Source organism: Lipomyces chichibuensis (genome assembly GCF_038497645.1).
Source record: "Lipomyces chichibuensis strain CBS 12929 unplaced genomic scaffold V1513scaffold_1, whole genome shotgun sequence".
NCBI classification, from domain to species: domain Eukaryota; kingdom Fungi; phylum Ascomycota; class Lipomycetes; order Lipomycetales; family Lipomycetaceae; genus Lipomyces; species Lipomyces chichibuensis.
Genome location: NW_027117453.1, coordinates 887,035 through 911,321, shown reverse-complemented (window position 1 = coordinate 911,321; position 24,287 = coordinate 887,035). Strand labels below are relative to the sequence as shown.

The window sequence follows — 24,287 nt, the reverse complement described above, 5'->3', positions numbered from 1 at the left end:
TCGATGATCGACAAGGACCCCTACAAGCTTCGTCCAAAAAAAATGACAACAAATCTCCATTTTTAAATCACTAAAGTTTAACACTCTTCCGTTGTCATTCAGGAAAACGATCGTTCTCCTCGACACTGTAGTGCAGAATTTGCTGCGCGGCACTCTGGACTCTATAGATGGACCAATTCTTCCTCTATTACGTTTGACAAATCATCCCGTCTCTTAACTTCCACCCCACCATATGTCCCTATCTAATTGAAAACAATAAGAATGTTTGTGAAAATCTCTTTTAAGAATGTGGGACGGTTTAGTGCTCGCCAAATTTCTGCCGTAATGCTATAGATCGGTACCATAGACGCTATGAAAGACCAACTCCTGGAAATAGAATATATCAAGTCGTCTTTGCTACTGTTGATAGTCTAACAGACTATATCTCTATCAAAAGATAATTACTGTTTACGCGGAGAAATTGGTAGCTGCCAGATAATGCCGAGAGTCAAACAGCGCGGTTTGCTATATTTTATGAATCCCAGGCAAAATCAAGACCAAGACCCGGCAGGAAAAAGTAAAGATCACCTACAGAAGCAAGATGATCTTAATTTAGGTGAATGAACTGATAACAGAAGATTCAAACCTCGCTCGTGATAATTTACTGACATCCATTGACTGAGAGCAGGAGGCAGAGCGACGAACAAGTCAAGGAATTTGCGCAATCGGGCCGCAAGCAACGATTCTGTCGGTGAAGACAGTCGATAGAATATTGACGAAACATCAGCCAGCTATTCTAATAGCAACATACACGCTAGCGCAAACATGCACATTTGATTGGCTAAGCCTAAAATACGACAACGTGCGGTGGGACAGGAAAATTGCTAAATTCCGCAGGGAATTCTCGCTCTCTTTAAAGCACAAATAAATTAGCAACATACCTTCTTCAGTAGAAATGCCAATTACCTAGTGTATCAAAATATCCACCCATTTGGCATGAATACACCGTCTCATAAATATCTGCGTCCACTTGGATCAAGCAAGGTGCTTAGCCTCCCACAAGATGTCTGATGACATGGATGTGATTACACTCATGGACTTTGAACGACGTCAGAGAATCATCGAATGCGTCACTCAATTCATCCCCAACGAGAGTAATTACCTGAAAACCAGAGTGCACGCAAACTACAATGTGAGCGGACAGCCTGTTCCTGTGGGGGCACGACCAGTCTTCACGTCGTTTCCCCCGTACACGCGGATGCGACAGATCCAGTGAAAACCTCGTGGGGGCGAGACCAAGTTTAACTGGCCGCCGCTGCCTAATTAGACACTCAGCCTATTAGTTAGGTGACGGGAGGAATGTAGCCATGGCTAAGACGAGAAATTGCAAAAGTGACTACGTGTGAGTTTCGAGATCGACTTGGCAATTTTAGTCACTATTGCTAACTTCCATGAGCAGGACCAACAAGCTGTCATATGCTATAAGCTACGTACAAATGGTCACACTTAAAGTCAAGATTATTCATACAAGCAATTATCCGAAAGATGAGCGAAACATACATATTATTCTTGAGGTGGGGTCCGCGCCAACATTCAGCCGATGGTTACAAAACCGCGAAACTGAACTCGGAAGCGACGGACACCGAACCTGTCGGTTATAGCCATTAGCCATGCGCGACAGGTAGAATTGAATGACCTGAATTGAATGACATGTCACCAATTGCAGCTTATTTTATTACAAACTATGGAGTCACGATGCTGCGACCTGGTAGACGCTGGCTGTGACCCTTCATCCCGGGACTGTAGAAATTTCTGAACCGGGAAGGGTTGCGGTTCCGCGCATCTGCTCTCTCGAGAATCGGCCCCCACATTATTTGCTCCACTTATCGGAAGAAAGTTAATTTGATTGTCGATCGAACTCAGCAACCAGCAGAGCAGTGGTTCTGAATAGCACAGTAAGGTGTAGTCGGGATCCCAAGAAGTAGTCAGAGCAGTCCTAAGAACGCTTATATGCCATACTGATTTCCAGATGTGAGGAAACGCATCCAAATGCAGCCTTGCTTGCCCTCGACATACAAACACAAAATAGCTGGAAGGTCATCTAGGGTACAGAGATACATTACTGCACTCTCTATTCATCAACCTGTTACGAACTTGCACTTAAAGCTAGCATGTAATAGCTCCCGCACAGAAAATGCGTCGTAGAATATGATCGTAATGCGAGTGAAGACCATTGACATTGCGCGACTCAGGTGCGCGACTGGACAGCAAGCTCGTAAATCTCTCCTTCTCCCTTCGGGAAAGTATTAGCAAGGACGAAAACGTTGCAAAATAAAATTGAAGCGAGATATGATTCTAAACAGTATCCGATAAAACTTTTGCGTCATGAGTAGAAGAATCTTGGCGCGGAGTCTATTTGGAAATGTCGATCAAATAATAGTGCCTGGAAGCCTCGGCCCATGGATAATCACGACTCCAGAGTCTGGGCCGGGGTCAGTTCAACTTGGCTTCATCATTCATATAGTTATACTCCTCCGTAGTGCGCACACGGTTCGACATTCCTATGCGTGCAAGTAGGACAGTATGGATGTCTGCAATCGAATTGACCTGGCTGTGCCGTGATCGGCATTCCATCTGCAATATCAATGATACGAATATGATATTTCTGCGTCGCGGTCGCGGAGCCCGGGTTTTTTGTTGTTGCGGATATCGGGCGCTGCGGATATCGGGCGTTCAAACGACTTGCCCTAAGTGCCTTGAAAGCTTCCGACTGCAAAGAATGCACGTGGGCTTCAACCGTGGCGCGTACTGATAATTATACCGTAAATTTTCTTACGTACGGCCACTTGGGCAGTGGGGTAAGTTCCAGTGTGACGGCTACTTCGTGGCTCTACAGGTCACCAGCGCGTGACTATGCCCGTACCCCAGACGGAGCAGTCTACACAATCACCGGACTTTAATTAGTATATATTATACACAATAACACAGCCTGAGCAGCAATACATCATGGGACGCCAGGACCTTATACATTGATGCTCCAATAACAAAGAAATATTGATTGTTTGAGCTGTGCTGTTGCAGAAGGCAAGCTCTGTAGAGTAGAGTTCAGGGCGGATTTGCGGAGTGTGGAGTCGGCGCTAGGCACTTTGAACCCGAACCCCAACGCTTGTAAAGCAAATAAGCAAATACACACTTACCCCCGCGGTAATGCTTCGGTTTGAGTTTACGTATTTGAACCAAACCAGCACCCGCCGATGCTCGGTCGGTTGCGGTCCTTTTCCCCGCGTCTGCCTATACCTAATTCTTCCGCCCATGATCAGCCATCCGCCTGTCGTCCTGTCGGTACCTAACCTCCAGCCTAAGCTGGCCACATGCCGTCCATACGTCCATCTCCATCTCGTCTTTTTCTCTTTCACTTCTCTCGCTACTACCACTCCTCCCAGCCGCTCCTGCTCCCTCAGTTCGATTCTATAATCTTCGAATCTATAATCTTCGACTACTACCTTGGCCCGCTCCTGCTCTCATCTGGGGCTCGTCCCGCATGGCCACCGTGCCTTCGTCCTTTCCACACCGGTTTTCCCCGTTCTCGACTGCGCTGCCCCACCAAGTTCTCGACAAAACCCACCACTACAGACCCTCATCTCCCACCATGACCGTCCAGCCTGGTCCAACCCAAGTCGTTGTACCACAACTCCAGACGTCGCCAGTCTCGGACTCGACCCTGCCTCGCAAACGATCCAAGGTCTCGCGAGCTTGTGACGAGGTGTGTATGATGTTAAAAACTCAATTATACGGCTCTTGCTAATAATTTCTTCCGCTCTAGTGCCGGCGAAAGAAGGTGAATAACATTTTGATATAATTCGAAGTTAAATATCGATGGCTTACGGGAAACCAGATCCGATGCGACGCGACACCAGACGGTGGTCTCGGACACTGCTCATCCTGCCAACGCTTAGGCGAGAAGTGCTCCTTCAGTCGTATCCCAATGAAGCGCGGTCCAAGTAAAGGGTGCGATCTCTCGTTTGTTGAATCCGTGGGATCATTGGCTAACTCATCTATAGATATATCAAGGAACTCGAGGACAGGCTAAACTCACTCGAGAACTCGTTTTCTTCCGGTGACGGCCCTACTTCTCGTCGCAACAGCGCCATCTCCGAGGTCCGCACCTCCAATGATTCGTCCTCGGCAAACCCTAGCGGACACAAGGCTAGTATAAGTAGCACCGGCAGCAATAACTATCCGGCAGATTCCCCAAATTCGCAATACAGTTCGTCATACACCTTCGGCTACCAGACAGTTGGCTCTCCTCGAACTGTCATCCCAGAACAGCCGGTGCTACGGACAGACTCGATTAGTTCGCTACCTCCTCCTCAGCCGTCGCAGAATTCTCACCAGGCTTTGTTAAATTCTCCGACATTAAATCCAGGTGGTCAATCACTCGCTGGCCAGCGGAAACGGGCAATTTCGAGCACCGCCGAATACAGTAATGAAATCAATAGACCGATGGCACCGCTAAAATCTCCGTTCTCGGGTAACTCTACAGAGCGACTTCCGTCGATAGATTCATTCAGGTTTGAGTCAGGTTCGCAGCTCCCCCCTCTGCACGGGTCAACTGGTTCAAGTGTAGCGGACGAGCCCGCACCACCATATATGGCCCCACCAAACGGACCGAATCATTACTGGAAGCCTCCTTATGAGACAGGTGGCAGTCGGTTCGTCGGCGGATCAACAAATGAAAACTCAAGTCCCCGAGCATCCATTCGAAGTGGAGTTCAACATTCGCTGTCCACATCTCTGCAGGTGCCGACGTCGCATACTCTGCCTCTGCAGCGGCATTCCATTGGAACTGGAATGATGGGTACGAATGAGTCTGTTACAAGTGAGGGCCATCGCTCTGCTACAGATTCATTGTTTCCGTTTACATGGGATGAGGATGCTGTCGATGCGTACTACCGGCACATTCATTCCACCTTTCCCATACTTGCTCAATCTCGGTCACGGTTGCGATCTCGTCTTGTTGCTACGACTTCGCCGATACGAAATGCGTGCCTGCGTGCGTTATATGCGCTCGTTCGCGGCAAGGTTTCACCGCAACGCGGCGAGCAGGATTGGCAGCGCGCAATTCAACATCTGTCAGATGCACAAAAGGATAATTCCAAGCTTTCGCTTGTATCGTCGTTGATCACAATCCAGACGATGGTCCTACTTGCTCTTGAAACTGACAATCACGGTTCGGCGTCATTGGACGGTGTTCTACGCTCTCCCTCTTACTGGCTGGGTGCCGCTATCGGTCTGGCTCATTCTCTCCGTCTCCACGTGACACCAGCATCGCTACTGGAGTCATCATCTTCGCCGTCTCCTGATGACTCGGACCCCGACTCGGATGTCCGATTGAGCCGGCGAATCTATTTAGTGATCTGCATGTTAGATCGCTGGCAGGCGGCTTCGCTATCGCTTCCGTTGCAAATTCCAGATTGTACAATTCATCTCGTAGCGGACGACCACATCACTTTGACGACGGTTCCATACCACCTTATGCGTCTCTCACTTGTTCTTGGACACGTTTTTGAGTCAAGTGCCTTCACAGATGAAATAATATCGGCATCGCGACATCATCATATTGCTACGATATTGAGAGGTGAGTTGGAACGAGTACGAGAATCCGTTGAGGAAGTGTGGGATGCGAAGCCAGAGCTGGAGATCGTGTATTGGCATATCAAGCTAGCCATCTTGCGGCTCCTACAGGTCCCTGATCCACACGTTCTGCTTGGTCCGGCTACTAGGATTACTGGTTTTTTGGTTCCGCGGATGAAGGGTGCATACTCCGCTTCAAGCTCTTTGTCGCCTTCTAATCCTGCGGAGACTATATCGCAAGCTGCCCAGGCTTGGCTGTCGCCACTCGATCACCACTTTCTTGCTCTCGCTGTCGCAACCCTCCTCGACTTGACAGAGATTCATGAGACCCGCGACGATGCCTGGCGATCCCTGAATATGATTCTCGATGGCATGCCACTCACCATGGAGCCAACCAGATGGGAAGCATGTGTACGTCGTGCGATCGAAGCCCGGAAGCGTACACCGACAGTGGGTACGAGTAGTAGCGCCGGATCGTCATCAGGATTAGAACGTTTAGCTGCTGTCGCAGTCGGTGAGGCGACTGGTGCCGGTGGTGTGCGTATGGTTGCCGAGACCGTCAAACTGAGACGACTAGGATATCTTGGATATCTGGCCTGCTAAATAAAATATGGCGTGTACAATTTACATTATTATCTTTGTATAAATTACGCAAAAAAGGGTATGATATTGGAAATTTGGTCGGTAATTTTGTTGGACGTGGGTGTATCTTTTTAGCTGGTGTTTGACCTTGGCGAATTAATATCGGGTATTGTTCTATATTTGTTTACAGATCTTATATCTTTGGGTGTTTGTTTTGTTTTAAAAAAAGTGCTTGTAATCTGTGATTTTCTGCAGAATCGCGTTTGTATTATTGATCCCTAATCATGTTTTTGTCAGGTACATCAATATCGTTTAGTTTTGTGGGTAATATGACGAGTTGAACTATATGCTTAATAATGCGCCTTTTAATATTTTCTTGATTATGTCGCGCTTGAGCACAGCTATGCTATATTGAAACAGTGTCTGTGCATACGAATCTGTGCAATAGCGTAACCTGTCCGTAGCCATCCAGACAGTAAAAACTGCCATCTCGCACTGACAATAGAGTGGCTGGCTGCCTTGACGCAAATCGCCAGCGAAGACAAATCCACAAGAAATAATCACATTGATGCATGTTTGGCCTACTAAAAACGTCCACAATGAAGCTTTAAAGTACCGTCTGACAAAACCAAGGGGATAACACCTAACAAAACCAAGTTGGAACATCGGCAATGAAAGGAATGTGTCACTGTAAAGAGTTTGAGCTGCGAACAAACATCTCAATGAACATGAGCTCATGGATGTCCGTGCCGCGCGACTAGAAGTTGGCCGGATATGGTTTACTATGCCATAGTAGCCGAAGGGATACAAACGAAACGGATTCTCTAGCGATGTCCAAATTCCTTGCGTGCTCTTACTGCCTATTGAGCTTCCAGTGGTTTATGTTCAGCGTGATCCGATGTTGTATGCTGATCTGATCCCGACTTATTAGCCCATGTTTGTATTCGGGTCTGTCGATGCCGCTGCTGTACTGCAAGCTCGAGTTGAGCTGCGATGAGCGACGAACAAGAAATCAAAAGAAAAAAACCCAAATTCCCGGCCCAGCCTGCGAGAGTGTCCAGTCCTGGAAGCTAAAATAGTTGCCGGTCCAGAAGGACGAGATGTAGAGATGTTGGAAACCCATGATTGCCTCTTTCGGCCTAAATTTATGTATTTCCGCATTGTCCTTTAGTAACTGAGAGTAGCGTTTCATGCATTCTGTCGTCGTACTGTTTTAGTGACTTTCGATTCATACAAATTTCAAATAGAATCTCGTCTGGCGTGGCCACCCTGCCTAGCGCTCACCTCGCATCTGTAAACTCCGAGGTCCCGAAAGCCGCGTCCCGAACTACGCTTTCGCGAGGGGTTAATCCCGAATGAATATAGCCCCACGGCGAAGACACCTCCAACTAAAGGTACAAATTAAGACGATAGGACGATACGATATATTCACGGCATTCTTCTGACGCGGCGTTCAACTAATTTAAAGGCAAAATGATGCGACAATGCACGAGATCTGGTCGGTCTTGCTACTTTGCCGGCATATCAGCACTAGATCTATCGACAACCAACACTACAATAAAATGCAGCGGCATCCTTAATTTAAGTAGTACGCGCGGTATAGTACCGATACACCGACGAAAATGCCATCCTGAAGTTCGAGGTCGACGTGGGTACGCTGTGCAAACCGGATTCGGACAACCTACATTCGAAACCCGACCCCACATGTTAAAAGAAGGCGAACGTAAGTGATCGAGTCCCTTTAGCTTTTGATTATCTCCAAATTATCAGAAGTAGAAATGGAATATTGACAAGTCCTTTATCGCAAGTTAGTGACCCCGGGAATTTCAGCGCTAGAATACCATTTTCGAAGGCACAAGCTAATAGAGCAATTACCTGTCGGTGCCGCCGCTATTTTGGTTGGCAATGAGCTTAAGTATAGGTCTGGTGCAGTGTTTTATGAATTCCATCAGAATCCAGATTTCTTTTACTTATCTGGTACGTGAATTAAGGGTACCCTATGATGAGTTGCTGTCCTAACTCGGTTTATAGGATTTAATGAACCTAGAGCGGTCATGGTAATTGGTACGTAAAAGATCGTTGCAGTCAATGGACTGGATCTAACATGATTACGAATAAGAAAAACCTTTTGAGAACGATTATGCATTCCATCTCTATGTGCAGCCTAAAGACCAGCGGAAGGAGTTATGGGAAGGTCCGCGTACAGGTGTCGACGGTGCTCTCGAAATTTTCAACGCCGACGAGGTCAGTTCGCACTCTCTCGTTGAAATTTGCATCGTTGCTAATATTTGGACAAAGGCTGGTGATATCAAGTTTATTAGAAAATTTTTAGATGACATTATTGCCCGAGCGAGCTCAATTTATATGGATATTGCCCCAGGTAACAGCGAAATCGCGAGTTTTTTCCAACCGCACGTACGACGCGGGACAATGGAAGTCAATATCCTCGAGCTCATTAAACATCACAAGAAAGAGACGACACTGCGTCCATTATCCCGCATCGTGCAGAGCCTGAGAGCAGTCAAGTCTGAGGCAGAGTTAAAAGTCATGCAGAAGGCGGGAAAAATTTCAGGGCGGGCGATTACGAAAGCTTACGGACGCCGGTTCACGAAGGAGGCCGATTTAAATGCGTATTTAGATTATGCGTTTAGAATTGGTGGGTGCGAAAAGTCGGCTTATGTGCCTGTAGTTGCCGGCGGCAAGGTACATAGTATCACTGTATATACTGAGGAACAGGAGTGCTTACTGACTCGTCCAGAATGCTTTAGGAATCCATTACACGAGGAATGACGATGTCCTGAAGTAAGTTCGTCGATTGCAATGATAGAAAATGGATCGCTCACGTATTGACACTAGTGACGGCGAAATGGTTCTGATTGATGCCGGTGGAGTAAGTTTTCAATCTATAATGGAATCCTGGCAAACCTGGCAATTCTAATCCCGTTGTAGCAATACGGCGGCTATTGTGCAGATATCTCGCGCGCCTGGCCAGTAAACGGCAAATTCACTGATCCACAGAAAGATCTGTACCAAGCTGTCTTGAACGTCCAGAAAGAATGCATTAAACTCGCAACCACATCAAATTCTCTGGAAAGCATCCATCGTTCATCTGTCGATTTATTCGCCGTCGAATTGCGAAACATCGGATTCGATACCAGCTTAAGTGTGCGTCTCATGAGTTTGAAGTTCTACTGGGTTTAATTGTAACGGAGAATTTAGGAAATCAACTCAATTCTATATCCTCACTATGTGGGTCATCATCTTGGTTTGGATGTCCATGACTGTCCGGAACAACCACGACGACAGTCCCTGAAGAGGGGTAATGTCATCACCATTGAACCAGGTATTTACGTTCCTGTGGATAACCCTAAATTCCCAAAACATTTCCGTGGTATAGGTATCCGCATTGAGGATAATGTGTATATCCATGACGATTCGCCGATCGTAACGAGCGGAGAGGCCGCAAAGGAGATAAAAGACGTCGAGGATGCTTGCGCAGCTGCGTGGAAGGACGTATGAACAAAACTGCATCTGTACATACTTGTAGATTATTTGCTCCTCATGCTAATTGATGACAATGTAGATATGCATTAATAGTTTCTGTACATATAATATGAGACTTTAAATCCTATTTCACATTCTTTCGCTTCAACGACACTTTGCCATTGATAATCCGTGTTTCGTAGCCGGCTTCCTCCAACGCATCCGTTGTGACTGGTTCTCTGGCTTCCAGACTTGCGACAAATGTCTGATTTTCTTCGTTATTATCGAGTAGGCCCTTGATGCATAATACCGCGTACTCCCGAATAACTAGAGACGTCAGCCAGATCAGATCACGTTGATACAAAAATACATGACAACTTACATGGATTATTATCATCAATGTTGCATTGTGACAAAATCACGGGCAGTCCGCCGAATTCCCGGACCTGATCCTGGACTTTTCGATCACCTTGTACTAATATGCCCAGTATTCCAATTAATTTTTGCTTCAGAGACGGAAACTCATACGACGGTATTTGATCATCAGGATTGCCAGATTTCAGTGTCCGTCGGGGAGTCAAATCATCGGTTCGCCGCAGCAAATCCAGAAATTGCGGCACCGCATTAAGCTTCACCATGAACGACTTTGCGTTTACTGATAATGATATCAGGCTCGTAATGCATTCCAGTACATCGAGGATAAATACTGCTAATCGTTTCGCTTCGATGTTGTCTACTTTCTTCGTCATAACTTGCACTATTAGAGGCTTGCATTCGCAAAACAAGTCATTGTAGAGAAAGTCGGCCAGGCCAAGCTGATTTTCGCTTGTGACAATTACATCCTTAGCCGTCAAATACGCGTCCAGTAGCCTCATAAGTGTAACTTGGAGTTCGGATGGGATGTCAGCTGGGTCTGACGCAGTCTTGTAAACCTGCGGGAAACGGCCGTGCCGAATTAGGCTTTCAAATACAGAATATGCGAGTTCGAAATTATTATTTCTCTCATTTTTCATCCAGGTGTCGACTTTGTCAAGAATGTTGATTAGGAGGATGGGCCCTCCTGACGACTTCAATAATCTTGCACTGGGTGAGTTCGTCAGTACAGATTACACAATGTCACAGAATTTATGACATACATTCGATCTTCTGAAGATCTGATTGATCCAGCAATAAATACCAGAAGCGCCATGTACGAATCGTCATCAAGACCACTTAGAACCTTGGTGAGTGTTGGTTCGTCGTATTTGTTTAAGAACTCCGGCCACAATTCCTCCGTTATATTATCATTCGATGCGCACATGTTGACCATGGTCTTTAAGCATGGCGCGCACAGAGAATCTATAGCAAGTTAGGCAGTTAAAGACGTCAATTATTGTCCCTCAGCCTACTTTTTATGCACTCATCGTCAGCCAAAATGCAAAAGAGTTCATCCTTCAGGTAGCGGAATCTGCAATCCATTAGTAAATAACCCTTCTTGCTGTCACAATCATACGTACGCAAATTGCTGAGCTGGCGGCCCAGCTGTCAGTAAATTCATTGACAATGTGAGAACCACGCGAATCAGCCTATCTCTCCTGCTCGACTCTTCCGCGCTCTCGGTTGTCAAAGTCCGTAGTCCGGACAAAACCGATGATATCGATCTCCATACGTCTTCCGATTGTCCAAAAGTAGATCTACATATTAGTTAGTCAAAGTTTACATAGAAGAATTTACAATGGCTATGGTCACGTACCTGGAATCACTGTCTTGCAGAATAACGGCGATACGTGAAATCGATCCGTCGAACGCCGGTTGATGCTTAAGAACTACCGCTCCGCTGTGTTGGTTTCTTGGAGTAAGGCTATTTAGAAATGAAACAACTTCTTCCAGTGTTACCATTTATGGAATGCTTTAGGCAGCGCAATTGCCAATACTGATGTATCTCGCCAAGGTTTGGAAACAGACGAGGGTTCGTCACCGAAACTCCTACGACGCAGTTCCTTAACGCGCAAGTTCTAACAAAAAATTTCTACCAGTAGTCTTGCGTAAAATCCATGTGTACCGCGTGAGAATGAACAAATTTGGGTAACCGCGTCCTCGGAATTTGGTCATTTGAAGTTTAACTGCGGTTTTGGATTTATATTTGCACTACGAATTTCGAGCTCTCTACGGCTAAAAGTTCCTAAAATCCCATACTGAAATCTAGCCATGATCGAAACACAAATTTGATTAATTAACGAATAATTTAACAACGTGCACACGTATTAGTGAATTGCGAGTACAACACCGCAATACGTTTAAATATCAGTCCAAACATGGCAAACAATCAAAACCAAGAGCAGCAACAGAAATTGATAGCTTAAGTTCAGCTCCAATTATACAGTGGATGAAAGCAAATTAGCAAAGTGTATCGATTCGCTATTACGGGTTCGAAGTCTTTAGAACCCGGCTGACTTGATCCAGCTATGTATGAACTAGTCAGTACGCCTACGTGTAAACACTAGGGAGGTCACGATATACTAACTAAGATCGTAAATGTCGGATCCTTCAAGCACTCGACAATCATTTTTTCTATTTCTTTGTCGTTAAGCCCAGCAACTTTTATGTCTTCAGTATTCCTCTTCCGCTCCAACGTCGGAATATTCCTAGCAGCATATTCAGCTGAACTTCTAGGCAGTTCTATGCACGTTGGCATCTTTAATGACTTTTGAGAGTCATCTCGGACTGAATTCTCGGTTCGTGATACAGGACTATCTATCGTATTTGTAGACGTATTAGAGGCTGACACATACGACGAATCTGTTGACTTTGATGGAGAATAAGCTAATGGTGTCGTGATCCTGGGAGGCGATCTTGGAATTATCGGCACGTCAGTCGCCTGTCTATACACAGGCCCAGTATTCAGCAGTGCATTGGCGACAGTGAAATTTGATTCATATTCTCTCGGAGTCGACAGATAAGAAGTATGAGCAGTGGAGTGGACCGCGGACAGTGTGTTAGCCGCTGGCGCAAATTTCCACTGAGAATCAAAACTGGGCTGCGAAAGCACTCGATTATCGTTAAGAATCGCATTGCTTCCCATATTCTCATCACGATGTGGTACATCTTTCGACAAGCTTGGAGTGACGCAGATTCGGCCCGCTGCATGGGCTGCGGCTAGCGTACCAGCCCCAGATGTCTGAGTTAACTGAGCATCGCGATCGGGCTGCAAAGTCATAGGGCTACCACTAACATTGGGACTATTTCCGATGTTTCCTTCAGATTGTGTCAAATATTGTGAACCATAGGAAGGGATGGAGGTTAAGGAGCTCGGCAAATAGCTTCGACTCGAAGCGGATTGCGAACCTCCTTCTGTCACACTTGCTGCGGATTGTTGCGTACTGCCTATCATACTGGGACTCCCTGACATAGACGACAGGCCCGAAGCACCTTTAATTAAACATCCGTATTTTTCAAATTGGCGAAGGCACGCGGCAAATAATTCGTCATTTGCAAATCTGATCTGGAAGCGGCGAATCTGACATTAATCCCGTAAGTACATATTAAATTGCATATTAATGTAACCAATACCATAATCTGCCCGTATTGTTCTCTATATGCGTATTTAATTCCGATGCATGGTGACCGAACTATCACAGTCAGAGGTGATTGAGATAGATTCAGCTTCCCAATAGCTGCAACGTCCACATTCTCCTAAACCGGCAAATTAGCATTGCGTGATTACTCAGTAATCCCAAGAACTAACTAGAATTTCACTTCTCCACATGACTTTGATCCGCACTATCTCGCTGACTGTTGGGTCAAAGGCGATAACCAGGGAGTCACGATAGGGCGAATGTGTCCAAGGAATCGACTTCGACGACGGCCCATTATTGAAAGGTACTTTGCAATATGAATGCTTTTGAATTGGAAATGATTCTATATCCCTTACAGACATAATGTCGTTGTTCGCAGATAATAGCAACGAACGGTCATGGCTTTATGTTATTTTGATGACCTCTGTTCTAACGCGTGCCATCGCCGCGAGATTCGTCACGTGACATTAAATCGTAGCTACGCTTTCGCCATTTTTAAGGTTCTTTCGAGCGAACCACCGGCCGCCATCAAAAATTTCGTCCTCGTTATATTCACCAGTTCCGATTCTACCTTGTACCACCGCCACATCTGTTTTTGCAACAGGCCATTCACGATGGTTGCTGCATTGCCTACGAAGTCCGTCTCGGTGCCTGACTCCTATGTCAGCTCGACTTCAATTGCATTCCCCTTTCCGGTCTCAGAAGACATATCAGCTTTTGATGGACCAACATATATTGTTCCTCAGACATTGGTGGAATTAAGCAATTACGCAGTTGCAGATGCCATTTTTACTTACTCACCGGAGACATTCGACCTAGATAATGGAGTCGCTCTCTGGAATGCTGCCGAACAAGCTAATGGTTTCGGAGTAGTTCCTCTCCTAAGCCGTCTTGAGACTCGCGCGGGGGCAGGTTCTCTGCCATTAGGTTATATCCTCTCGTCCAATCTTCAGAGAAAGTTTGATAAGGCACCTAGGGCTGTCCTTGCGTCTTCAGGGTCGCTTCCAGCTTTGGCTCCTATCCTCAACGAGCTCTCATACTTGCCAACCCTCCCTTCGCCGATTACGTTCAGTGTCGCAGCGATAGACTACTCGCCCGTTTCCGGTGCCTATATCCCCGACTATGTCACCGCATTTAACATTGCTCGCGAGTCTGGTCTTGCTTTAGTTACATCTTCCAGAGTCAGCGAACTGCAGCATATGTCATTGTACGCGTCGTTGTTAGCTACGGTTTTGCCGACTGTCCACTTGTACGATGGCCTTCGTCTTTCACGCGAAAGCCAGAGAGTCGTTGATGTTTTGGGCGTCAAAAGAACACAGGATATCTTTGAGAGAGTCTTGGCTTCTCAGGATGGCACCTTCCATCGTGGCGACTCTATCTCCCGAGCCTCTAGGCTACTCAATTCGTTGAACGCTGAGCTCGGAACTTCGTACAGACCATTCGAGTATGATGGTCATGACCAACCTGATGTTGTCCTGGTTATTCTCGGTTCTTCTGAGTCTGCTATTGCTACCGATGTCGCTTTGAAACTTTCGGATGCCGGGGAGCGGGTAGGTGTTTTGACTGTTCGTGTGGCTGCTCCATTCGCAGAGTCTCAGTTCCTCAATGCCCTGCCCCGTTCGACGAAGCAAGTGCTTGTCTTTGGTCAAGTCTACAGCCAGCAGGAAGTCGATGACCCTGCTGTTCACTCGACACTCCATAGCGATGTTTTTGCTGCTGTTATCATGTCCTCTGTGTTTCCCGTCGGTGCTCGTCCCCAGCTCGTTGACTTCAAGTACACCCGTGAGCAGGCGTTCACTCCGAAGAACTTCGTTTGGATTTATGAGCAGCTTCTCAGAGGTGTCCCCGCTGTTGGCACTATTCCAGACATCGTTCTAGCCAACAGCTTCTCTACTGTCTCATCCTTCAACTTGCTTCATAGCCAGGATGTGTCCCAGTTCACCTTCTGGTCTCCGGATGACAGTGTGTTTGCATATGCTCCCGCTAAACTTGCTCAACTTTTCTCTCTTGACTCTAACCGAAACACTGGATTTATTTCTACGTTTGATAACCAGGCTCTTGCAGGCATTGTCCAGTCAGAGCTTCGTTCGTCTAAACGAGCCATCGACGCTAGTTTCTCAGTTACGAATTCGAATGTTGTCGTCGTTAATGACGACAAGATCTTCTCCAGCTATAACGTTGTTGACTCTCTTGGATATGGCGGCTCTCTCTTGATCAACACTGGTTCCAGGTTCGAAGATCTCTCTGAGAAGATTCCGGTTGAGATTAAGAAACTGTTGATCGACAAGGCTATTGTCGTCTACACGATTAATCTAAATGAGGCTACGGATGCTGAGGACAAGACTTTTGCTAGCGTCGCTGCGCAGCTTGCGTTTCTAGCTGTTGCTGAGCCGTCGGAACCAGTTGAGACCTACCTTGGAAAGCTCGCATCCCTCAACTTCCCTGGAGAAGAAAAGCACGTCGCCAAAATTTCGGAAATATCTGAGAAGGTTCAGAGCTTGCTTACGAAGGCCGAAGTCCCGACTACATGGGACATCAAGGTTGATGAGAACCAGATTGCACTTCCCGTTTTCCCAGTCTCTGACAGCTTCACTCCGAATGAGGAAAAGTTCACTGACGAACCAGAGCCTGAATTGGAGTCCTGGCAGACTGCGGCTAAACATTTGTTGTTCAAGGAGGCATTCGATTACAAATCCGAGTTGCGTCCTGACCTTCCTGTCAAGAACTTCGTCGCGAAAGTTCAAGAGCTCAAGCGCCTTACTCCGTTATCGTACGATCGAAATATTTTCCATATCGAGTTTGATATTACCGGCACTGGTTTGAAGTACGAAATCGGCGAGGCTCTTGGTATTCATGGTCAGAATGACAAGGAGCTTGTTGAGAAATTTATTCACTCTTATGGTCTTGATTCGGAGGCGCTTGTGTTGATGCCTACAAGAGATGACCCTGACCGTTTCGAGTATAGAACTGTGTTCCAGATTATTCTTGAGGAACTTGATATTTTCGGAAAGACACCAAAGAAGTTCTACGAGTCTCTTGCCGAATATGCTAAGGATGAGAAGCAGAAAGCACATCTTCTCAAGCTCGCTAGTGCTGAAGGTGCCGAAGAATTTAAGAAGAGGTCTGACGAGGACACGCTTACGTACGCCGATGTCTTAGAGGAATTTGACTCTGCTCATCCCCCGTTCGAGGCCCTCATCAAAATTGTCAATCCCCTCAAGCGTCGCGAGTATTCTATTGCTTCCTCGCAGAAAGTGCACCCGAACGCGGTCCATTTGCTCATCGTCGTCGTTGATTGGCTCGATAGCAAGGGTCGTAAACGTTACGGTCAGTGTTCTCGCTACATCTCACAGCTCAAGATTGGTTCCGAGGTCGTCGTGTCAGTCAAGCCTTCCGTCATGAAGCTTCCACCTTCAAACAAGCAGCCAATTATCATGAGTGGACTCGGTACTGGTCTCGCGCCATTCAAGGCGTTTGTTGAGGAGAAGGCGTACCAGAAAGCCCAGGGCAAGGATATCGGTGATATTTTCTTGTACCTTGGTTCTCGTCACCAGAAGGAGGAATACTTGTACGTATACTGCTTTAGCAAAGATTACAATGGTTTCGAGCATAGTCTAATGACCTAGGTATGGCGAGTTCTGGGAAGCTCACATGGCGGCTGGTATCGTCACCCACATTGGTGCAGCGTTCAGTCGCGACCAGCCACAGAAGATTTACATCCAGGATCGTATGCGTGAGTCTCTCGACAAGTTGGTTCCCGCGTACGTTCAGCAGGAGGGTGTCTTCTATCTTTGCGGGTGAGTACATTCGCATCCAGTCTTCTGACAGAATTTCTGACAAGTTATAGTCCTACTTGGCCTGTCCCTGATGTCACGGCTGTTTTGGAGGATGTTATCGCCAAGGATGCCGAAATTAAGGGTACCAAGGTCGATACGGCGAAGGAAATAGAAGAGCTAAAGGAGAAGAGCCGATATATTTTGGAGGTATGCTTTATTTTGGTATTCTTCGAAGGTATGGTTCTCTTGACACTAACTTTGGTAGGTCTATTAAACTGCTGAGCATATTTTTATTTCATCTTTTTGTTAGATTGCATGTGGTTACGAATTTGGTCGCGATTTTCTGTAGCAATGCTGGATTAATGAGTAATGAGCATGCAAGCGATATATAAAGTGTGATAGATCGTGTGTGTAGAATGATAGATATGAAATCTGATTTGCCAATGATATATACTGTCGGAGTAGGATAGTTGATAGTTGTAAATCACACGTTTCATCAGCAAAATATTTCAAGAGCCTAAATGTACGAGGTGTACAGTCACGCTTCGAAGTGGTACGACAATATGTGGAAAGTGTGGTGAAGACTGTTGTGTTCTGCATTTCATGTTGCGTGGCACCTACTACCGTGCGTTATACATGTAGCAAAGAATAGCAGAATCTGTTGACACTGCTGAAATTCAAACTATCCTCACCGAAATCAATAGTACAGCACTCCTTCCTGTGAATTTTGACGAATTTCGTCGAGAGAGCTACTTGGACTTCGTCTCCTGTTTTTCATATTGTTAGCTCAGGCGTATTATAGGTTTGCGCCGCTATTTACCTTCGTATGTTCCGAGCCTTCATCTGAGATCGGGAGTGTAGCCACCAACAGGCGTACGTGAACAGTCCAAAAATGCCCACCGCTATCGCAACTCCCGGGATGAATACATGCGGTGGTGTTCGAATAACGTATCGAGGAATCAGAACAAGATCCCGCAAATTCATATCCAATTGGAATGGCCGAATCCCGTATACAAATATCAAAAGCACAATGCCTAATGCCCATAATTAGTAAAAGTCATCGTAGAAACTATCCCCGATGAAGTACCATATTTGACGACGATGTTTTTAGATAAGAATATCAAAACGCAAATGAAAGATAAAAATAATCGAGTTCCAGTGCTCGTTCTTAAACGCAAAAAGGTGCTCTCCGCGGCCTCGACACTTGACATGAATCTCTGCAACTTTGACTCAACGTCTTCAAACGTGTCCTTCACACGCTGAGTGGCCGCTTCAGATTGTGTAGTGATGCTAGAGATGCCATTCTCTGCTGAGTCTTTCAGATTGAGCACAAGGTCAGCCATTTCTGCCGTAACTCGATGGCTTTCATGCAGGCGATCTAGCATTAGTCCTTGACCATGTACCATATTGTCCAAACGTATCCGTTCAGCCAGAATGAACTGCTCCATATATTTCAAGGGGGACGTTAGTAATTAATGATGCATTATATCCCACTAACATACCTGTTGTTCGGAAATAAGCGACGAATCCCTTGACGTATTACTTAAACTCAGCGAAACTTCAGCTAAAATCTCTCTGATGTAAAATAAATGTTAGCAGTTTAAGGAAATCATTGCCTGATGCTACTTATCATTGTATAATTAGCCAAAGTGCTCTCAACGAATGATGCCATATGGGTTTTCATAGCCATTGTATAAGCTTCAGCTGCTCCATATGACGTTTCCATGGAACTTTGCAAAGAAGTTGATAACTGGAACAAGCCACTTGAATCCTAGAATAGTCAGTGACAGTTCGTAAATGCATGAATGGTACAGACTCTCTTCAGACGCTTGACGATAGAATCTGACATGTCATCAAGCACCATGGTCCTTGCAATACTAGATTCCAAAAGTGACATCATAGTCTTAGTCTGGCTCTCCAGCTGATCCGTTGACTTGGCGGATAGTTTCTCAATATTCTTTCCAAGGTCTAAGATCTTAGACTCTAGGTCAGACAGTACCTGAGTCCAAGACGTCGCAATATCTCTAAGTGACTTTCCCTCAAAATCAATTTCGACGAGCTGATCACGCAATACATGCAATGCGTGTGCTTGAATAGCAGTTATGTTCTGATGTAAACGGATGACTTCCTCTATTGTCATTTGTTAGAACCATTCTCTAGATATATGACGTTTCGTAACCTTTTTCATGATTCTTGCGCTCGGCAAGGCAGATCGTTGCAATAGATCTGAAATTTCCACTAAATGACGTCCAAAATTGAGGAGAGGCCTCCAAATCTTTCAGACACGATTGTCGATTTAAGTGGTTATTAAGATCAAAAGAGCAGGATCTGGGTGATTTGACTTGAGCAGCCGAGAGTTCGCACAAAGTGAGCCGGATCGAAAAGGTTACTCTCTCATCTGTTGTCAAAATCTCACAAGACGGCAGTATTACCGCAAGCATGTTTCTGAAGCAAGAGGGAGGAGGAGCGAGCTCGCACAGTTTGCTAAATACCACATGCAGTCCGTCATCGTCATCGAACCCTTCTTCACTGTTACCTAAGAAACATGGTGAAAATGAATCCAACATTGACGCCACGGAGTCTTCAAGGCTGTAAGTTTCGTCATGAGAGAGCCTGACCTCAGCGGCATTTGGCGTGGCAGCGGTTTTCGGCGTTCCGAACACACGGAACGCGGCCGAGAAAGGCAGGCCAAATATGAGCAGAATTCGAAACCAGGCCATCTAGTGTGGGATCATCTTGGCCGTAGGACAGTGACTTTCCATTCGGGTTTAAATATAATGCTCCCATCACGAAGCTGGCGTCAGTCGTGCAACATCTCGTCTGGAATGGGTTGTACCACAAAGCAACCGGGAGTCTGTCGCCAAACTTCACCTGTTGAAAACAACGATAATTACCGAACAATCAGAGAATACTTGACCTTAATAAAAGCCCCCATTGCAAGGCCCGATGTTATGAGTTTCCCACAAATGACTCAATTATAGAACTTGAAGATCATTAGTAGCTGTGAATATGGCCGCACAACATATATTTACGAGCGACGTCCCTATACGAGCACTGAGCAGTACCCTACTAAAAAACCCAGGGGATATTAAGATCAAGCTCTTTAAGATTTTAAGCTTTAATTGTCACCAGAGATAAAACGTTTCCTAAATAATTTAGACACATTATTATACAATTATTCCTTACTCTGGCTTAGTATTTACAGCTTATATTTATTAAATAAGTATACAATGCTAATATATAGAGATTATATAGAGGCTTTACTTACATCCTTTACTAGTTAACATGTTAGCCTTTATTATTTCCTATTTCTACTCCTCTTAACATTTCAAAGGAAAATATGGTTTGCAACTAAGACAGAATGCTGTCTGATACAGCTTGGGGCTAAGTAATTGGACTTTTGGGACTGCGCACCTGTTCTCCATCTCAATGCTCGCTAGCATCAGGCGGCAATTCATCAACTGTTGTCTATCTGTTTACGATAGTGCGTCGTATAAGGGTCGTTTTCGACATTAGCCCACAGATTAAACTCATGATTCGGTCAGATTCACAAACACAACTTCTCATGAAACCTAGTTCATACAAGTGTGACTTGCGCTAATCCTGTAAACGCGAGCGAAAGGCATAAACTAACATGATCGAACCGTGTCCACGAACCGTGTCCAATAATTACATTCCAATAGTAGACGTATTTTTTACTCGACTCATTTCCCATGAATAACCAACTTCGCTAAGATAATTCGTTATCTTATACTCGCTTTTGTTGGAACATAACCAGCGCCAAGGACATCTGCGAACGGCGGAAGCAATAGACTTTTTAATAAAGTCTTGGAAATAATCGATATTTAACACGGATTTTAATTTCCTTCCATGCCTCGCCATACTAAAGTAACGTAAATGCCACAGTTAGCAAAATCGACGTGACGTCGAAAACACTAAAACATTTGACAGCCTACAACCCAAGGTCGTACACTTACCGTTTCTGTCAGATACTGGTCGAGAACAGGAACACCTCGAGTAGAAAAATCGTAAAAGAAGAACGAAAAGGTCAAAATACCCCATGGTAAACTTCCAGTCGCCAACGCATATCCGGCACGCCACAATGTATAACCGCCATAATTTATATTCGTGGCGAGAGAGAAAAGGCCACCACCATAGGGCTTGCCTTTATTGGCCAGATTTTTCTTAAAGGCCTTACGTTGTAGCTCTGAGATCAACTCCGTCATGAGACCAACCAGATAGGCTCCAACGCCGATGGCAACCGACGGGGAGTGCAGAATATCGAACCATCTGTCAGATGTTGGCACCCTTGAGGTAAAAAGCCAGAGCGACATAATCGAGTTCAGCGAGTTAGTAATTGTGTTGGCAGCAGCAATGATGACGGCTGATATCGGAGGCATTTCCTGCTTTGAAATGAACAGCAATGTCACAATCTGTTTCAGACTGCTACAGAGTGACATAAAAATGACTAACTTGTAATAAGGTCGTAGCTGGCCATTCGATGAATCCAGAACCAGGTCGATATCAACTGAGCTTCCACCCAACAGCTCTATCAACTTGGAACCCCAGCCAGCGTGGAGGATGGTGTATTGCCAAAGAACGTCTGCGACACGAAGACCGACGAATATGGTTGTTCCGAGAGGCGAAGACGCTTTGACACGGGATACATTGTCGCGGAGGTGCTTGGCCATGGTCTGAGAGTTGCTGTTATTCGTGGCGATACCGTGAGATGTTGGCAATTGTCTGCACCGAGTTAAGAAGTGAAGGAGGTCCAGTAGTTTCGATGATCGGCCATTTTATTCCCAGATTCTCTTATCCTTTAAATCAGGGGTAATCGCGACATGCATAAATAAAGGAGATTGAACCATCCATTCCATTTGGGACTAGCATTGTCATGTGCCGAACTTAATTTTTATAACCCTAACCCAATTATTTGCGGTTATCTTCCAGAGATGAAATCCCGGTTGAACCGTGACGACACGACTCGATGGTTTGGTGGTTAGGGTATATCCTCACAGAGATTCATTCAAGCGTATCGTTGAAATTTCGTCGCACTGTAGATTAGTGATTATTTTAAGATACTCACCATGACGAGCGACTCCTGTTGACTCGAATCGAACATTTCATTGGCCAACATGCTGGGAATTATATTCCGGCTCTTCCGGCGAGGCCTGGGGAAGCAATTTATCGAGGTTACTAAGAACCAATGGCACATGGGTATCACTTCATTCGGCGGCCCTGTCGTCCAGTAGGTATTGCATTTACCCAGGTCTTTGATCATTTTAACTGACAATTTCACAGATTTCAAAACGTATGTTGTCATTCATTCCTTTAGTTCATGCATGCTGGTCAACACATGACTTAGTTTAACCGACTATTCGTGGAGGAATATCAGTGGCTCAATGACTCAACTTACCAGGAGCTCTTTGCTGTCGCTCAAGCTCTCCCCGGTTCCGCTTCGACAAAGTTATTGTTCATTATCACGCTTCTTCATACGTCGTTATTGCCAGCTCTGTTGTCATTCCTCTACTGGGCATTACCTGGTGCCATTGGAATGTTCGTTCTTGCGCTGGGAGTTGGTCAAATTGGCACCACCCTCCCAGTGCCAGTGTATGCTCTTCTCAGCGGTCTCAATGCAGCAACTGTCGGCGTCATTTTCATCGCCGCAATACAGTTGTCAAACAAGGCCATAACAGACAAGCTCAGTTTAGCGCTTATTTATCTTGGTGGCGCGGCAGGTGTAGTCTACACTGCTTTGTGGTATTTCCCGGTAATCATGGTCTTGGGCGGTGTCACAGCAGTTATCTATGATCTGCGATTCATTCAGCGGTGGTGGGCTCGTGGAAAGCAGAATTTTGAGTTCACACTCAGACGTCGGAACGCATCAGATGAGGAACCTCCGGTTCAAATGTCCAATCTTGAAGATGACAGTATTTGGCTGCCAGAAGTATATCGTGAAGACACCGCAGCGGATGTCAGCGGAGCGTGGGCGGCTCCAAAGTCTGGTGTGCCTGCCGCTAGACGAATTCCAGTCCGCACGTCGACGTCGACTAGTACTCGTCCGATTCTGGATGCGTCTGATACGGAATCGTTGCCTTTCACAGAGCCTCAAAGTGATGATGATAGTGGTGGCGTCGATGCCAGTGATATTAGAGCAGCTCCTGTCAGTGCAGTTGTAGACGATAATCCCAAACAAGAGTATCCTGTTTGGTTAGGTGTGGGAATTGTCATTGGATTTTTCTTCAGTTTCATTATCGTGATTGTGATCCGTGCTGTTGTAAAAGGACTGCCGGTTACATTTCTTCTCTTCAGTAATTTGTACCTTGCTGGTAAGCTAGTGACGTGAGAATAGACTTTGGATCTAATGTATCTAACCTTTGTCATAGGCACTATCATCTTTGGTGGTGGACCAGTCGTCATTCCTCTCCTGCGTGAGTATATTGTGGCCGAAGGATGGGTCAGCTCTCGAGATTTCACCATCGGTCTTGCACTCATACAGGCATTTCCCGGTCCTAACTTCAATTTCGCAATCTATCTCGGGGCATTGACATATCACAACTACGGAGCATCTGCGATTCTGGGCGCCATTGTCTCCTTCATCGCAATTTATACTCCAGGAATGCTTGTCGCAGGTGGCATGTTTACATTTTGGAACAAACTTCGTCGATACGCTGTGGTTATCAGTCTCCTTCGCGGCATTAACTCCGCAGCAATTGGTCTCGTGTGGACGGCAATTTACCGTATCTGGGAATCAGGCTATTTGTCAGATAAATGGTCAGATGGCATTAGTTTAGGTGAGGATCCATGGTGGATCGTTGTCGCCTCGACGGCATTTGTGACCGGTCGAGGATGGGGTTTCCCGGCACCTGTTTCGATTCTCATTGGCGGGCTGATGGGAGTCATTTGGTGGGCCGTTACTGGGGCGCGGATATCATAGACTTCTTAAAGATGATTGGTAAAGTCTAGTATTTTCTAATACTTTCTGTAACTGATTGGACATATTGGATATAAACATTTGCAATAGATATGCGTGCGGGATGGTTCCGGTGTAAATATTGGTGACATTCATGTTCGTAATTAATCAATTTATACCGTGATACAGAAGGCAGGGAGGGACCTACGGCCCTGAGCGAGGAGTTCTGCACCTCCAGATACCGGTCGACAACTCATTGGCCTCGTTAACCTGGCTTGACTGGCGAACACTGAAAGACGATGTCCAGGATAACAGAGCTAAATCACGTGCTCTCATAGGACTTCACGTAATGCAGTGTTCGTGTGT

General features: G+C 45.8%; 8 protein-coding genes across 8 annotated transcripts; 4 read left to right on the top strand and 4 right to left on the bottom strand.

Annotated features, from left to right (window-relative positions):
* Positions 1 to 3,214: 3,214 nt before the first annotated feature.
* On the top strand, positions 3,215 to 6,545 carry V1513DRAFT_435701 (uncharacterized protein). Its single transcript, XM_066896670.1, has 4 exons — positions 3,215 to 3,742; positions 3,803 to 3,817; positions 3,875 to 3,987; positions 4,041 to 6,545. Exons 1-4 carry the CDS (start codon positions 3,521 to 3,523, stop codon positions 6,214 to 6,216), a joined length of 2,526 nt encoding a protein of 841 aa, XP_066756724.1. The 5' UTR covers positions 3,215 to 3,520; the 3' UTR covers positions 6,217 to 6,545.
* A 688-nt stretch (positions 6,546 to 7,233) lies between these two features.
* On the top strand, positions 7,234 to 9,831 carry V1513DRAFT_435693 (peptidase M24, structural domain-containing protein). Its single transcript, XM_066896669.1, has 9 exons — positions 7,234 to 7,918; positions 8,008 to 8,172; positions 8,227 to 8,259; positions 8,315 to 8,439; positions 8,494 to 8,898; positions 8,954 to 8,997; positions 9,052 to 9,085; positions 9,145 to 9,360; positions 9,415 to 9,831. The coding sequence occupies exons 1-9, from the start codon at positions 7,669 to 7,671 to the stop codon at positions 9,712 to 9,714; spliced, it is 1,572 nt and encodes a 523-aa protein (XP_066756723.1). The 5' UTR covers positions 7,234 to 7,668; the 3' UTR covers positions 9,715 to 9,831.
* Positions 9,722 to 11,799, bottom strand: V1513DRAFT_435689 (spinocerebellar ataxia type 10 protein domain-containing protein). Its single transcript, XM_066896668.1, has 6 exons — positions 11,411 to 11,799; positions 11,175 to 11,351; positions 11,067 to 11,125; positions 10,815 to 11,016; positions 10,061 to 10,761; positions 9,722 to 10,005 (listed from the first exon to the last, which is right to left on the bottom strand). The coding sequence occupies exons 1-6, from the start codon at positions 11,554 to 11,556 to the stop codon at positions 9,824 to 9,826; spliced, it is 1,467 nt and encodes a 488-aa protein (XP_066756722.1). The 5' UTR covers positions 11,557 to 11,799; the 3' UTR covers positions 9,722 to 9,823.
* A 69-nt stretch (positions 11,800 to 11,868) lies between these two features.
* Positions 11,869 to 13,633, bottom strand: V1513DRAFT_435684 (uncharacterized protein). The gene is made up of 4 exons (XM_066896667.1): positions 13,403 to 13,633; positions 13,228 to 13,350; positions 12,182 to 13,174; positions 11,869 to 12,120 (listed from the first exon to the last, which is right to left on the bottom strand). Exons 1-4 carry the CDS (start codon positions 13,592 to 13,594, stop codon positions 12,079 to 12,081), a joined length of 1,350 nt encoding a protein of 449 aa, XP_066756721.1. The 5' UTR covers positions 13,595 to 13,633; the 3' UTR covers positions 11,869 to 12,078.
* A 137-nt stretch (positions 13,634 to 13,770) lies between these two features.
* Positions 13,771 to 17,623, top strand: V1513DRAFT_435683 (uncharacterized protein). Its single transcript, XM_066896666.1, has 4 exons — positions 13,771 to 16,800; positions 16,859 to 17,029; positions 17,080 to 17,215; positions 17,274 to 17,623. Exons 1-4 carry the CDS (start codon positions 13,847 to 13,849, stop codon positions 17,280 to 17,282), a joined length of 3,270 nt encoding a protein of 1,089 aa, XP_066756720.1. The 5' UTR covers positions 13,771 to 13,846; the 3' UTR covers positions 17,283 to 17,623.
* V1513DRAFT_435677 (Tht1-like nuclear fusion protein-domain-containing protein) lies at positions 17,329 to 20,060 on the bottom strand. Its single transcript, XM_066896665.1, has 7 exons — positions 19,188 to 20,060; positions 18,825 to 19,138; positions 18,632 to 18,779; positions 18,512 to 18,581; positions 18,096 to 18,463; positions 17,829 to 18,042; positions 17,329 to 17,775 (listed from the first exon to the last, which is right to left on the bottom strand). The coding sequence occupies exons 1-7, from the start codon at positions 19,726 to 19,728 to the stop codon at positions 17,706 to 17,708; spliced, it is 1,725 nt and encodes a 574-aa protein (XP_066756719.1). The 5' UTR covers positions 19,729 to 20,060; the 3' UTR covers positions 17,329 to 17,705.
* Positions 20,061 to 20,825: 765 nt separating this feature from the next.
* V1513DRAFT_456097 (fungal-specific transcription factor domain family protein) lies at positions 20,826 to 21,699 on the bottom strand (the record flags this gene model as incomplete). Its single annotated transcript, XM_066899549.1, has 2 exons — positions 20,826 to 20,891; positions 20,986 to 21,699. 2 exons carry the CDS (start codon positions 21,697 to 21,699, stop codon positions 20,826 to 20,828), a joined length of 780 nt encoding a protein of 259 aa, XP_066756718.1.
* A 299-nt stretch (positions 21,700 to 21,998) lies between these two features.
* Positions 21,999 to 24,166, top strand: V1513DRAFT_435671 (chromate transporter-domain-containing protein). Its single transcript, XM_066896664.1, has 4 exons — positions 21,999 to 22,256; positions 22,310 to 22,319; positions 22,374 to 23,337; positions 23,395 to 24,166. Exons 1-4 carry the CDS (start codon positions 22,144 to 22,146, stop codon positions 23,943 to 23,945), a joined length of 1,638 nt encoding a protein of 545 aa, XP_066756717.1. The 5' UTR covers positions 21,999 to 22,143; the 3' UTR covers positions 23,946 to 24,166.
* The last annotated feature ends 121 nt before the right edge of the window (positions 24,167 to 24,287 follow it).